Genomic DNA, 15,117 nt, shown 5'->3' with positions numbered 1-15,117 from the left:
TCAGAGAGGGCATGGGGAAGTGGCAAGAGGAGTTATAGTGAGCTTTCCAGTTCCCCGAAACCATGCCAGGTGAGGGCAGACACCGCAGGAGGCTGGCCTTCCCTGCACACCCCACTGGTCCTTGTGCCTCTAGTCCTAAACACCTGAACGTTGCGAGGGAAGGTCAGCCTGGAATTGAGTGTCACTGGCTTCAAGTTTCAGTTACTGTTTGACTGCCCAGAGCCTCCTCCTGTGTGACATTCAGATCTACGGCCACTAGAATGAAACCCCTTTTTCTTGCTTTTGTATCGCTTCGCGCAGATCCACAGGGTGACCTCATAGGCCTCTCGGGGCTGTAACCTCCTGTGCACTGCTCCCAGCCAGAATCCTGCCCTTGAAAGGAGGACTTCCTCCGCCTCCTGTCAGGTGACTGAAGGCTCTGTCCCTGGCCACCATCCCAGCAGGCATGGAGACCTACAAAGTCCTCATGCCCTTTAGTTACTCCCTCTTCTTCTGTTCTTGTTCAGTCACTTTTGTTCCATTGGCTTTCAGTTCCCAGCCCCTATTTCTCTTCAGAGAGCATGATAAGCCAAGCATCAGAAAAACATCAGAAGCAGCCAAGGGCTGTCTCCTGGTGGGGTTACAATGCATTTCACTAAGCAGACATCACCTTTGGCAAGAAGCCCCTTCGGTTGTCATAACAACTGGGAGAGTTTGTGTCTTAGGGCATGTGGTGCCCTCTTTCTGGCTGCCTAAGGTTCTTTGCCCCACTTTCTTTCCCAGGTTCTTTCAGTGGACTTGCAGCAGCTTGGCACCATCTCACTTTAACTATTCTTCAGTTTGGTGTGGCTTTGTCTTGATCAGCAAAAAAAATAAAAATAAAAATCTGCTTTGCTTAGCTATCAGAGGGCTAGATCAAGCTAGTCCTCTTCTCAACACTCTCTGACCCCCAGTCTCTCTCAAAGCCAAATTGTTACCACAACCTACAAGGTGTTTTTGATCTGGTCTCAGTTCCCAGCATACTCTCTTACACCAGACACACTGGTCTTCTCACTGTTCTCAAGACAAACACACCTCAGACCCTTTGCACAAGCTGGTGTCCTCTCTACCTTGATTTCTACATGTTTGTTATTCATTCAGGTCTCTAGTCAAATATCCCCACCTCAGAGAAGCCCCCTTAGCACCCTACCTAACACGGCAGCCTTTATCAGGCTTTCTTTTTCCTCATAGCACATTTTCATCCCTGGCATTATATCATGGACTCAATGATTTTGTTGGTTAAATGTCTGCCTTCCCCAGCAGACTGCCCCTGGGACAGGGGTGGACCACAGTGGACACTCAGAAATATTTGCTACTTAAGTGAATGAACAACTAGCCTTGGAGTCAAAGCCTGGCCCTGCTACTTTGTGGGTTTATGGCATTGCAAGTCACCTGTTCACCCTGAGCCTTGGCATCCTTATCTAGAAAATGGAGGTAATACCAGCCAGCTCTGGTAAAGAATGAATGAGCCAGTACCATGAGTGGGACATGGACATGCCCCACAGAAGGCAGCTGATATCATCTCCTGTTCTTGTGTCAGCTCCATGCAGCATGCTTGCCCGAGGAGCCTGGAGACCCCACGCACTTCCAAGGCACCTGTCTTTGCCAGGGTTCAAGATGTCCCGGCAAATACAGTCACAATGGGACTAGACAAGAGGCCTCTCCCGCACAGGGGCTCTGCACTCCTGCTGGGATTGCTCAAGCTTTGATATAGAAGACCAGCCAGTTTTTAGTCCCCCACCACCCTTTGCCCTCCCCCCAGATCCTAGAGGTCCTGCATCCAGCAGGCCTGCTTCTGGTGCTTCCAGGGCCTTCTGGGTGGTGTGCACTGCAGGATGCCCACCCAGGGCAGCACAGAACAGGGACTGTGCCAACTTTCTCAGTATTTCTCTGGTGTGGGATAGGAAAAGATTAAGGGGAAGGGGATTTCCAGCTCTTCTTTTGAACAGACAGGTAGATCATTTGCCCACTTCTAAAACTGTTAGAAAGATTCTATTTTTTCCACGTCCTTATCGTTATCAGTTAGATGTTCAGGTACTTCCTTCACTTTATCACATGTGACACTTTTTAAAGAGGACAAGGACCATTGCAGGGTGCACTCCCTGCACTTGGCATCCAAGCAAAGCATCCTGGGCAGACAAAGGACAAGAGGGACCAGGTCCTCTGCCAGAGCCTCAGGGGCCTGCACAGAGAGCATGGTCGACAGGGATGGGCGTCTGGCTAATTGACAGTGTGATTTTCAGTGAAGAAGTCTGAGGAAGTCCATTGCCTGATGGAGCCAGACACCTGTTCAGTCAGTTTACATGTGACAGCTGTCACCTGACACAGGGAGAGAGCAATGAGTGCCTTGAAGACAACGGACAGAACCCAGGCCTGATTAGCACATTTACCAATGAGTTAGTGCTAATGACCTAAAAGGCAGGGTGAACACATCAGTGAGGGCACTAAGGGGGACAAATGAAGGCATGGCAGAGCAAGGCCCACTCGGGGCTACACCCCAGCCCATGGGAAGTGCTGCATCTGGGATCAAAAAGACACTCATGCTGGCATTGGGTGCATTTTGACAACCACTCAAAAAGAAAATGGAAGTGTTTAAACTGACCACAGCTCTGTCAAGGCCAGTGACAAGCTGACATAGCCATGATGGTGACAAAGCTGCTAAAAACCAGAAACAGTGAGGGGAAGCAGCTGCCCGGTATCAACATTTTCTTTGGAACTGAAAAAATTGGGCTCAGTTCTGCCACTTATGAGGGCAGGACCTTGGGTTATTTCTGGCCCTTGCTGAGCCTCAGAATCCCACTGAAAGGAGTCGTTATGGCTTCCCTGCTGGGCTATTTTGAGAATTAGCACTAAGATGCGTGGAACACCTAACACAGTGCCTCGTAGAACCTTACAGAAGCTGGTTGAAAGAAGGCACTCAATAAACAGTCACCGCTGGTAAATCATCTGCTATAGAAATAAGAGTTTTTATTACGAGAGCCCTTTGCTCTTCTGCCCCTGTCAGCCCTCTCTGGGGTATATTGCCCAAATCTAGGCTCTATGCTCAAGGTCAGTTAGAAAACATCCACAGCACTGAGATGATGGACGAAGGAATTGGGCAGAGTCAGCCGGAAGAGAAAGTTTCAGACACATGAGGCAGTTAGTCATTGCTGTTAAAATATTTAAAGAACCATCAGATTAAGAAGGAGAACCCATGAGGTTGCTGCAAAGATCCAAAGCAGAGGAGCAGAGAAGTTGGTGGGGCAGGTCTCGGCTCTAAGTCACAGGACACAGGCTGCCCACAATGCCATGTGCAGTCATGCAAAGTGGTAAGCCTCCCTCCACTGGGGGTGTTTGGGTGGAAGGCAGATGACCTTCCACCTGAAATGTTCTAGAAGGAATATCTGAATCCAAGGCCCCAGCAGCCAAACAGGCCTGGATTTGGATCCTGGTTCCTGAAGCTATCCACGTGGCCTCGGACAGGTTAACCTCTTTGAACCCCAAATCCCTTATCTGCAACATGGGACTAATAATGCCTCCAAGGAATAGTGTAAGCATTAGTCTGATTATCTCCAGAAATAACCTGCTGCAAAGTAGATTCTCCCCTACATGGAGTAAAAGCAGGGCTAAGAAACCTGTGAGGCTAAGAAATGCAACGCAGTCACAAAGAGGCTCATGGGAGGACAGGCAGATCCACCCTCCAGGCTAGGAAAGTGTGGGCTCCAGACAAGCTCCACACCAGAGCTGGCAACTAGACATGCCATATTGGGGGCATCTGGGAGGGACCCAGCCCTCCCCAGGGCCTTGCCTTGGTCCTATTGCCCTGTCTTCTAGGCAGAGCTTCTAGCTGGGTTCTGAGCCCTGATGTTGCATGCTGACATTGCTGCCATTAATCAGCCTGGAGAACTGCTCCTTTTGAAAGAAGTCAAACCCCGGAGATGTGATTCAAGGCTGGAGGATGCAGCACCTCAACTGTGCAAAGAAAGACATGAGGAGGTTTACTGATGTCTTTTTGGTTTGTGAGGGGCTCTGTATCAGAAGATGGAAAATGTTATTTTGCATCTTCCCTGGGGACGCAAGAGTAAATGCGTGAACTCAACAGTGAAAGATTAGCAGAGATGTACAGAAGAATTCTTCCAGCGACAGATGTTGGAGAGCGGGAGGGACAAACAAAAAAAGCATAATCAGAAAAACCTCTCCTCCTCGGGGCTTTCAATGGAGCAGGGGGGTCATTCAGAGGAAGAGGCTGAGGCAGGTTCCCTCCATAGACCAAGAGGGAAGTCACAGAGTCCCCTTTTATCCTGGGATGCACTTTGACTCTGTCATCTGCTCTAAGTATCTCTTTTTCCCTTTACAGTCTTCCCTGTTGAAATAACCCCTTGGCCTTTCCCTTCCACAGGCATCTCAGAAAACATAGCTGTGACTTCCAAGCCCGACCTGCTGGAAGAGAAGCTGCGATCTCAACTGGAGGAAGAAAAGAGAAGGTGCCTTTTTTTTTATCCCCACATTCAGGACTCCAACCTCATAGAGCCTTCAGAGACAACCTGGAGCTGCCCGGGGCAGGCAGAGGGGCCATGCCCTGACCAGAACAGAATCCAACAGCTGGATCCCAAAATAGCTGGAGGAGGGGTTAGTGTTGAACAGACAGATGTGGAATGCAGAACCCTAGACAGTGTGTGCTCAGAATGGGGAGTGGAAGGCCAAGCCAGGCCTCAGAGCCTGGATTTGTGAATTAGGAAGGGCTGTTTGCTATGGGCACCCTCCCCAGCCAAGGTTCCCAACCTGCAGCTCAGGAAGCATCTAGCCTTGTCTACTGCTGCCATCTAGGGGATATAAGAAGTGTGACCACGGAGATATCCAGGCCAGCAACTATACCCTGTATCCCTCCTGAGCCTCCTCATCTATAAGGTGTCCTGAGAACAGCTTAACTTTGTGCAGACATTTAGGGCCCCTAACAATGATTTCACCTGCAGAGTAAGGAACCTCAAGGACAAAAAGATATAAGGCACAGCATGGTCACCCATCTCAATGCGCCAGTAAAGACTCTTACTTCGTTCATTCATTTATGCATTCAAAATATTTGCTGTCTCCATTACTAAGGAGAGGTTTGAGGAGACTCAACTAGTCACTTCCCTTGCCCTAAAGTTGCTGATCAGTGCAAGAAAGCCACCTCTGGGCTGGTTGTGCGTACACCCTGAGCAAACCTTGCCCCTCTCCAAGTCCCAACACACACGCCCATGCACACACACATACACACACACTCACAAAACGCTGCCATCCCTAGGCATGAAGAGAACAGCCCATGCAACTGGTCTCCAGGTCACTCCTGATAACTGTACTGTCTCCTCCTGCCACCATCCTCCTTCCAGAATGCCTTGCAGTGCCTGCCAGGACTTAACAGTATTGCTGTCCAGGCCACAGATTCACTCCCTGGTTGTCCTTTCTCCTTCACTCCATTACTTTTTCTCCATTGTTTGCAGCGCATTATTCTATCTTTAATCCAACCCACCCGGTCCCCTCGGTCCACATTTCCAACTTCAGTGTCATCTCAGAAGTCATCTCTCCAGTTTGATTCTTCAACTGTTTCCTGTTGGGTGGTTTCTGATTCATTGCCCAAGGCCCATTTATACATTAACAACTGCTCTGTGCCTTTGCTCAACACAAAGGGGAACCAATGGAGTCCAGAGGTGGTTAAGACTGTGGTTCAAGAACCATATGGCCTGGGTTCAATCATCCCTCCTCTGTTTATTAACTCTGTGCCACAGAATAAGTCGCTCAACCTCTCCATGCCTTGGGTTCCAAATCTCTGAAGTGGAGATGATGATGGTGGTGGTGGTAATAATGATAGTATCTTCTTCATGGGGTTATGAAAAGGACTATATTTAGCTTACGTTGAGCACCAAGAGCAAAGCCTGCCCCTTAAGTGCCCAAAATAATGCAGTTGTCATCCACAGAGCAGGGTGAGCCCTGTAAGCATGCAGGACGAAACACTTGATTTTACTTGTCTACAATGGACTCAAATCCTAGTGCCCAATTCTGGCATCCATGGGGTCCTGTAGGATCCCAGTTCCTGGCAGCAGGGCAGCACTGCCAGGCTTCTGAGGCACAGGCCCTGCAGCCCACAGTCCATTTACAGTCCTCCCTCCCTGCCAGTGATGTTCAAGACTCTGATTCCACTGCAGGTACAAAAGCATGTTCAAGCACCTGAAGGCCCTGAAGGTGGAGATCGAGCACTTGCAGCTGCTCATGGACAAGACCAAGGTGAAGCTGCAGAAAGAGTTTGAAGCCTGGTGGGTGGAGGAGGCCAGCAACCTGCAGGTATTTGCAGATAGGCCCCTCACTGCCCCAAAGTCCCCTTCTCTCCTCCTGTGGACCCAGGAAAATGTCAGGGCAGGACCCAAGGGGCTGTCAAAGGAAAAAAAGCCTTCTACCCACAGGCCCTGATGCCCACAAAGCAAGGGCTCACATTAGTAACCAAGAGCACAAATGGCCAGGGGCTCTTGGTGTCCTTGCTCTAGTGCCTGCCACATAGAAAAGAGCAGAAGATGTAGCTCCCAAAACCAAGGGATTTATGTGATGTTCTCCATGAATCATGCTGACAGCATTGATTGGTTTTTGTTTTCTTATTATAGTCACATATTACAATATATGCTATAAATACTGATTTATATATAGTTACGATATATACAGTCATATATATATATATCAGAAATTTTATGTTGCAGAAATTATATATTGCAGAAATTTTAGTAAAAATCACAAAAACACAAAAAAGTAAAAATCCCCATATTCCCCCCATTCAGGGGTAACCACTACTGACACGTTGGGTTATATTTTATCCTTTTTTCTGTGCGTTCTTATCCATGTATTTTTTTATAAAAATAGAATCATACTGTTCAAGGATCACAGTGACTTTTTCCCCTTCATGGTATCACCAGACTGTGTTTCCACATCATTCTCTACAACACTCTTCTAGTGGCTGGCGCTGTAGCATCAGATGGATAGATTTTAATCTAGTTCATCGATCTATTATTTCACACTTTGGTTGTGTCTATACTGAGCACATATTTTTAGATAAACCTCTGCATATTTCCTAGACAAATTCCTAGAAGTTCCCTAGACAACTGTGAACCTGTTCAGAAGCGTCAGTACAAACCCGCAGTTCTGACTTTCATGGGAAACACACATATAATCACATCACTTGTGCAGCTGACAGAATCCTTCAAAATGATCTAACAGGCTGACCCATCTATGTTAAGGACAAGGAAACAGAGAGCCAGAGATAATATCTGCCCAACGACCCACAGCCAAGCAGTAACCAACATATGACCCAGTGGCCAGACAACAGAGAAAGTCAGGTAAAAGTAAATACACAGGATGACAAAGAAAGCTAGTAAGACTGAAATAGGTTATCAAACTAGTTTTAAAGCAAAGCATATAGGGCCTCCCTGGTGGCGCAAAAGGTTAAGATGTAGCACTATGAAGCTATCCACAGCCACTGCAGCATGAGTTTGATCCTCAGCCAGGGAGCAACCCACATGGCGCAGCAGACCTCCCCTGACTCTCCCGCTGCTGCCCTCAGCAGTGTACTTCAGTCTGTCTGTCTGTTCTATTCCCCACTCTGTCTCTGGTGAATCCTCTTACACATACACCCACACACACACACACCCCTCTGGCCTGTACCCCAGTTCTTGTGTGCATAAATAAATCTTTAAAAAAAATAAAGCAGAGCATATGGCACAATAGCATGTATACCACTTGACATATGCATTAATAAGAATGAGGGTAGGCCCATTCTTTACCATTATTTCAAAATGGACACAATTATCTCAATATGGACACAATTATCTCAAGGTACCTGCAACAACTACAATGTGGCCTGAAAACAGGCCACGACTTCTACTGACTTCTACCGGGGTGGTGTTCCTGGGACTGCTACTGTTGCTGTGGTTTGTTGTCTACATTTATCATTAAAAGAAAAGCTGCCTTTCACACAGGGGGTTGGAGAAAAGGAAATGTGACTGCTTCCGATCCCTGTTCACAGTGCCCTGGGTTCTACCTGTGACCTCCAATTAAGTACCCCTCCTCGTGAGTGTGGCACTGGGGTGCTCAGGGGAGCTCACCCGGGGAACAGTGGACGCGAGGTCACCCCTTTGGTTCAAAGACAGTCCAGGAGAGGCTGACGGACTCCAATGGTTTACTACTTCCATAGAGCATGAGAGCCAGAGTAGCCAGAAGGGTCTCCAGCCCACAGGGTGTAACTGACACAAGGGGATCCGATGATAGCAACAGGGAAGATAAGACCCATTCTGGGCTGCTGTGCAGCAGTGGTATAGCCTGTGGGCGTACCCCAAGTGGGGCATCGCAGAAAGCCTTGGACCACCTCAGAAGGCTGTCCGGGGACTACCTCCTGGGGAGAGGGAAGCAAGAGGCAAAAAGCCTGGTAGCAGCTCCTCACTTGCTTCCATGACTGTGGGGTTCGTGGTGGGGAGAATCTGGGGCATCTTCCAGCACTCAGATAAGCTGCCCCTGAAGGCTAGCTCACGCGTGACCTTGCGTGGCACGTGCCCTGCCCTGGCACCCTGGGACTGTTCCTCTGGGAAGTCTCAGTGATTTCTCCCGGCGTTGATGGGGTCTCCGGAGAAGGGGAAGCAAAACCAGAAAGGGCGTGTGAGAAGTGTCAGATAACATTTTAAACTTTTTTTTACTTGGTAACTACAAAAAGGAATACATGCCCAATTTGGAAAACTTGGAAAGCCCAGAAAAGCACAAAGAATAAATCAAACATTACCCATAATCCTGCATCCAAAGATAATATTTTCACGCCCATCATTATGCTCCGTGCTATGTCTAGAGCTATTTTCTCCCACATATGTGGCATATACCAACTTTTATGGTCCGCTGTTTGCCCTGAAAAAATACATCCAGGATATTTTCCCATGTCATTAGGCTCACACTCACTCTGTGAAACTCCTTCTTGGGTCAACAGGTAAACCCTCCCACAGCGACTTCACTGGAACCCATGAAGCCCTTCCCACCAATGCCTGAATCCCCGCCCAGAGAGCCCCAGTTTCTCTCTAACAGAAGGTAAGAGGAGAACTCTGACCCCAGGGCAAGGTTTCTGACAGCTCTCCTCAACCCCGTCTCAACGCTCTAAATGTCTTTTATAAGCTGCATGACACGGGAGGATGAGTTACTTTCACTGTCAGTCTTTCAGGCCTGCTGGAGCTCACACCCTTCCACCCTTTCCCCTCGTTCCAGGCTGGCAGCCCCATTGCCATGGCAACAAGATGCAGGAGGGCTAACTGTGCACCCTGGTCCTGCCCTTCCCCCACCCCGAGTAAGAAGAAGGGTGGCTCTAGTGGGAGAAGAGAGTAGCATGAGAGAGGCAGAGGGGAAAGGAGAAGAAGGGGGGTGCTCTGTGGTAGTCGGCCAGTCAGGATCAGGGGAGTGCTAGCAAAAGACCCTGTCCTAGTGAAGATTCTGGAGAGATGTGGGCAGCCTCCCATGGGGATGGCCCAGAGTGATGGGATGATCCATCAGGGACTCTGCTTCCCTCCATATCACCTCTTGGAACCAGCTTCCTTCTCGTTCCATCCATATCCATTTCTCTTTCCAACTACACAGCTCAGGTGGTAGAGTCAGTGACGCAGGCCCCCTTCCTCCCTCCTCAGAATGGGCACTGCCACTAGGGATGCAGCACTCGAAGGGTCCAGGCCTCTGCACAGGGGACCATCTTTTTTTGCCTGGATTTGAATGGGAACTGAGCTCTCATGATGGATTAGAGTGGCTAAAATCCAAGAACCTGACACCACCAAATGTTGACAAGAATGTGGAACAACAGGAACGCTTATTAATTTCTGTTGGGAATGCAAAATGGTGCAGCCACTTGGGAAGACAGCTTGGTGGTTTCTTACTGAGCCAAACATATTCTTAGCATATGATCCAGCAATCATACTCTTGGGATTTACCCAGAGGTATTGAAAACTAAGCCTGCACATGAATGTTTATAGCACCTTTATTCATAATTGCCCCAAGTAGGTGCCATCACCATCTCCATTTTATGGGCTCTGAGAAGACGATTAACTTGCCCAGGGCCACCAGCATGGGTGGTATACCCAGAGTTGGAACCAGGTCCATCCACAAGTAGCCACCCCCTCAGTCCTCAGATGAACTTCCTTTAATGTAATGACTGTCCTTCAGGAGCACACATGTACTCTGTGGATTACGAGGAGGTGTCATTTTCCAGTCCACGTTCTGCATCATGTCATATAAATGGGCTTTCCCCATATTCTGCCAACCCCGGATGCCCCTGCTGGGGACCTCCACTGTTCAATGTATCCACAGTCTGATTTTCTACAGGAGTCTGGATTTTCAAAGTGCAAATCTGTGCCTCCTTAGTCTGCCAACCTGTGACTGGAAAACCAGGACTCCCTGCTATTGGCGGCCACCATTGAGAATTGTTGAATATAGTCCCTCGTGTCACTGAGAAAATGGAAACCCCAGAAGAGGATGTGAGGTTTTGAACTCTGTAGTTAATCCTGTGAAGAAGAGTTTAATCCAGAACCTCCAATTCCACGCTGAGTGATGCTTCTTTACTCCTTCCCCTGGCCTGCCCCTCCTCCCTCCCTCCTTTCCTCTCTCTCTAGTCCTTCACTCCTTCTTTCTCCACCCCTTCGGTTCTCTTGCTCTCCCTATCTTTATTCCCACCTTCTATTCCCCTTTCCTTTTTTTTTTTTTTTTTTTTTTGCCTCCCTCTACACTTCCTTTCCCTTCTCCCAGAATCCCCATAGTCAAGACTGTCACTCCCCATTGCTTGCTCCTTTGTCCTTTCTCCTGCCAGCCTTTACCTGCCAGTTTCTCTGAGAGTGTCCCCCATGAACTAGGTCCCAGAACTAACCACTGGGGGAGCTGATTGTGCCCCCCACCCTCAGCCTCCACTTGCCTGAGAAGCAGAGCCTATCCTGGCTTCAGCATCCCCAACATTCCTTGAGGAGCCCAACTTAAGACGATCCCTGGTTGGGCTTGTCAAGAGATTCTTAGTCTTGACCTTCAGAACCTTGGGCTTCAAAGGCACACATCAGCTCACCATTGGCTACTCCCAAGTGCTGCCAGGTTAGACTTGCCCTGGGACAGATGAAGCCTGTCATAGCTCTTCCTAGTAGTGCACCCTTAGACAAACCTGTTCTCCACGTTGGGATTCCCTTGTCACACTCTATGATGCATCAAGTCCCTCCAAGGTTGCTATTCTATGAGCAGGTCCATGTTCTGGTGACTCTGGGAAGCTTCTGGAGGGAGAGACTCGTTTGCATCTGAGCTCCAGTGATGCTCTTCACGGAATCTCTTCAGGCCAGGGGTTGGCCTCTGCTCCTTGCCTCTCAAAGAAACCTGATTTCATCACTACCCCAAGGATGCCCAGGCCCTGCAGCTAGCTGACTGCAGGCAATCCAGAAGATTGGCAATCCAGGGGATTTAATTACCATTAAGATTGCTTATTAATCCTTATTAGGAAAGAGAGCATTAATCCTGGTGGCTGGCGTTTTCTCTCTCCACAAGGAATGTCAAAATGAGAAATGAATTCGTGGTTGGTCAGAAGAGAGGGCAAAAGTTATTTGTGGTATGATCCTGGGGATTCAGAATGAGAAATGTAGCATCCAGGGACAGATGAGCAACTTCAAGAGAGGAGGAATCATTTCCCTCAGGAGCCCCAAACTTTCACACTGTGAGGTCAATTGACCTGAGCTGATTGAGGTGACCAGCTGGGCAGCTGGGTCTCTGCAGAGGGTACTGGATGCCCCCACACAATACTGTGCCTGTGAATGTTCCCTGGAATCTTAGAAAAAGTTCTGCTGGGAAACCATTGAGTTAGTGAGTCATTTGCATGCCAATGACTTAATCTGCAAGATTTGCTAGTTTATGAATTGACCTTGACCTGGTGTAACAGAAGCACCTGCAGGAAGGATAGCCCTTCCTTCTTACCTTCTCGGCACCAGGAACCATTTGCTAGGATTTCTGAGAATTGGCCTGCTCGCCAAAGAAAAGTGCGCAGAGCCTGCCACCTTGTGGCTACTTCTGGTCCTGCAGCAGCTTTCACCAGACAGCGCAGACCCTTAAGAATCAGTGGAGAGTGTCTGGGGTGCTGATTTTCTTTCTCTTTGTTTGACGCACAGTCCTGAGTTATGGAGACAGGGCCAGGATACAAGGCCCCGTTGCTGCCTAAGATGGGGTTTGACAGAAGGCCAGAGCTGGGGAAGGACCTGTATTCCTAGGTTGGAGAGCAGGGTATGGGGCCTGTGGAGTGCCTGGATGAGGAGACTTGGCAAAGCTGACTCACCTGTCTCCAACCCTAGCCTACATCTCAGCTGAGTGTCTCTGTAAAAGGAGGGTTCTGACCAGGTGACTTTCTAGACCTCCTCCAGCACTGACACAGTGTCTAGCAGGACCATCCCAAAGCAAGCCAAAGGATCCCACCACATCACTGGCTTCTTTGACCACAGCCTCTTTACCTACCAGGGTCCACTACTGGGTTGTCCTGATTGCAACCAGGGACCCAGGCAAGGCATGTTCCTGGGGCATCCTAGTCAAATGGGCAAAACTCCATCTGTGTGAGCTGCTGGGTCTGACTCTTCAGGCAGGGGCACAGAGCTGGTCGGCCGGAGCCACCTAGCAGCAGTCATTGCGATCAGGAGTAAGCCAAGTGTCTCCGGGGGTGCTGAGAGGCCCACAGAGTTTAGGGCAGTTCATACGGCATCATTACTGAAGCCTCACCGAGTTATGGCTAGATCCTGATACTACCACTTAGTGGTAGGGTGACTTCTGGAATTTCTCTAACCTCAATTGACCTCAGTTTCTCATCTGTATAATCCAGATAATGACATCTACCTCTTATACTATTGAGAGGATTTGAAAAATGGCTCAATGTTTGCAGAATACTTTCCAAAATCTGGTTTGTAGATGGCATCTGTAAGTGACAGTGGTGTTCCCTGTTGTTTTTACAGCCTCCATGGCCAATATTGCAATGTTCCAACAATGAAAATTAATGCATAAACCATCTGTTATAAATGTTTGCATCCCCCCTAAATTCATATGTTGAAATCTAACCTAATTTGGAGTAACTAGGTTGTGAGGGTGGAGCCTCCTGGATGGGATTAGTGCCCTTAAAAGAAAAGGCAGAGAGCTAGCTCACTCTGTCCACCATGTAAGGGCACAAGAACTGTGTGACCCAGAAAAGACCCCTCATGAGAACCTGCCCGTGCTAGCACCATGACCTCTGACTTCCAGCCTCCAAAACTGGGAGAAAATGAATTCATAATATGTCAGCCAGCCCATGGGATTCTGCTGTGGCAGCCTGAACTCCAAGACACCAGCCACGATGGGACTCTTGGCTCCTGTCTTAGTTCAGGCTTCCATAACCAAATACCATAGACCACGTGGCTTAAATAACAGGAATTTATTTCTTCCTCACTGCTCCCAAGGCCGGGAAGTCCCAGATCATGGTCCAGCAGCACGGGTTTCCAGTGAGGACCTGCTTCCTGGCGTGCAGATGGCTGCCTCCTTGCTGTGGCCTCCTGTGGTGGAGCCAGAGATCTGGTGTCTCTTCCTCTGCCTATAAGGGCACTCACCCCATCAAAGAGCCCCACCCTCATGGCCTCATAAGAACCGCATTACCTGCCAGAGAGGCCCCACCTCCAAATACCGGATACATCACCTTGGGGGTTAGGGCTTCAGCTTACGAATTTGCTTTTGCGGAAAGGAAGAGGACACAGCGTTCAGTCCGCTCCTACCTATAAACCCTGATTTTCTCGCCCATAAACATCTTCTCACGCCTTCTGCTTTTGTCAACTTGTCAATTGCAGTGATGGAAATGCCAGGAAAACCCTGCCCTCGCCTCTTCCCATCCTGCACAGCCAGGAGCAGGGCAGCGCCAACACCTCCCTGGAGGACAGGTGCGTGGTCCTCTCCTCTCTCTGACACCTGTGACAGCCCCTGTGTGGACCTAAGTCACCAGCCGCTTCCCCCACCACCCGAGGAGTCCCTTGTCCGGTGGCCTCACAGACAGAGCCCAGGGCTGGCCTCCACCCAGCGACCCGGGGAATCCCCTGGAATCGCTCACCAATGCCTACTCACAGGGTGGTGGAATTATTCCCAGGGCCACTGGGGCTGTGAGTGGACAGAGATGTGTACCGGGGCCATGAATGAAAAGAAGCCCTTAAAGACAAAGTCCGGGGACAGTTCCAACATGACCCACTATCCCCTCAGCAGGGTCTCCAGGCAGGAAGGCCTCAAGACCATGAGCCTTTCACAGCAGCCTGAACAAAGTCATGAGGCCGCTCCCCAGCATGTGCCCTTTCTGCCCTGTGACTGAATGCCTGTGGGCCCTGCCTTTTCCCCCCCAAGGTCATCCAAGGGTGACTTCCACCAATTGCCACTCCCTGGCCCCCAGACAGAATGAAGAGCTCTAACGAGGCTCCCTGTCTCCCTCCACAAACCCCGTTTAGCGCTTCTCATTAAGTTGCAGCTGGAAAACTGGCAAGAAAATTACTTGTGATAATGAACAGCCCCCTATTACTCCCCACTGCCTTCTGAGGGAATGTTACCTGCTGGTGGAGGGACAGATGCTTGGCAAAGCCAGAGTGTGCATTGCTCTGAATTTTCTTTCTTTTTTTAAGATTTATTTATTTATTTATACAAGCACCGGGTACAGTCAGAAGCGCAGGAGGGTGAGAGAATTCACCAGAGCCAGAGTGGGGAACAGAACAGGCAGACAGATGAAATACACTGCTGAGGGGAGCAGCAGGCAGCAAGAGAGGTCTGTGCGCCATGTGGGACCCTCGCTGGCGGCTGGGGATTGAACCGGTGCTGCAGAGGCTGCGGGCAGCTTCACAGCCCAGCACCCAACCGCTGCATCACCAGTGGAGGCCCTGCTCTGAATTTTCTTAAGGGGATTTTATCTACAGGTATTAGATGGGAATAAAGGAGGGAGAAGGGCACATACATCCCTCTGCTTTTAAGGGGATCCTCTGGCAATCCACATAACACTTCTTACAAATCTCATTGGCCAGAACCTGGTCAATTAAGGATACATAATTGCAAAGGAGGCTGGGAAATGTAGTTTTTTTA

The 15,117-nt window shown here is 49.3% G+C and overlaps 1 protein-coding gene across 2 annotated transcripts in view; it reads left to right on the top strand.

The window, feature by feature from the left end:
- The window catches only part of KIF6 (kinesin family member 6), a 436,358-nt gene that overhangs the window by 411,622 nt on the left and 9,619 nt on the right, over positions 1–15,117 (top strand). For both annotated transcript variants that reach the window (XM_037519645.2, XM_054698762.1), the window contains 4 exons: positions 4,397–4,481; positions 6,180–6,315; positions 8,987–9,084; positions 13,854–13,943. In XM_037519645.2, the coding sequence (XP_037375542.2) occupies positions 4,397–4,481; positions 6,180–6,315; positions 8,987–9,084; positions 13,854–13,943 (409 nt within the window). The remainder of the gene's footprint in view (positions 1–4,396; positions 4,482–6,179; positions 6,316–8,986; positions 9,085–13,853; positions 13,944–15,117) is intronic.

The sequence above is a fragment of the Talpa occidentalis genome, unplaced genomic scaffold, assembly GCF_014898055.3.
Source record: "Talpa occidentalis isolate TD23 unplaced genomic scaffold, MPIMG_talOcc4v2.1 talOcc4.2, whole genome shotgun sequence".
Lineage (NCBI taxonomy): Eukaryota > Metazoa > Chordata > Mammalia > Eulipotyphla > Talpidae > Talpa > Talpa occidentalis.
Note: the sequence above shows the minus strand (reverse complement) of the source record. Positions and strands in the feature narration are given on the sequence as shown.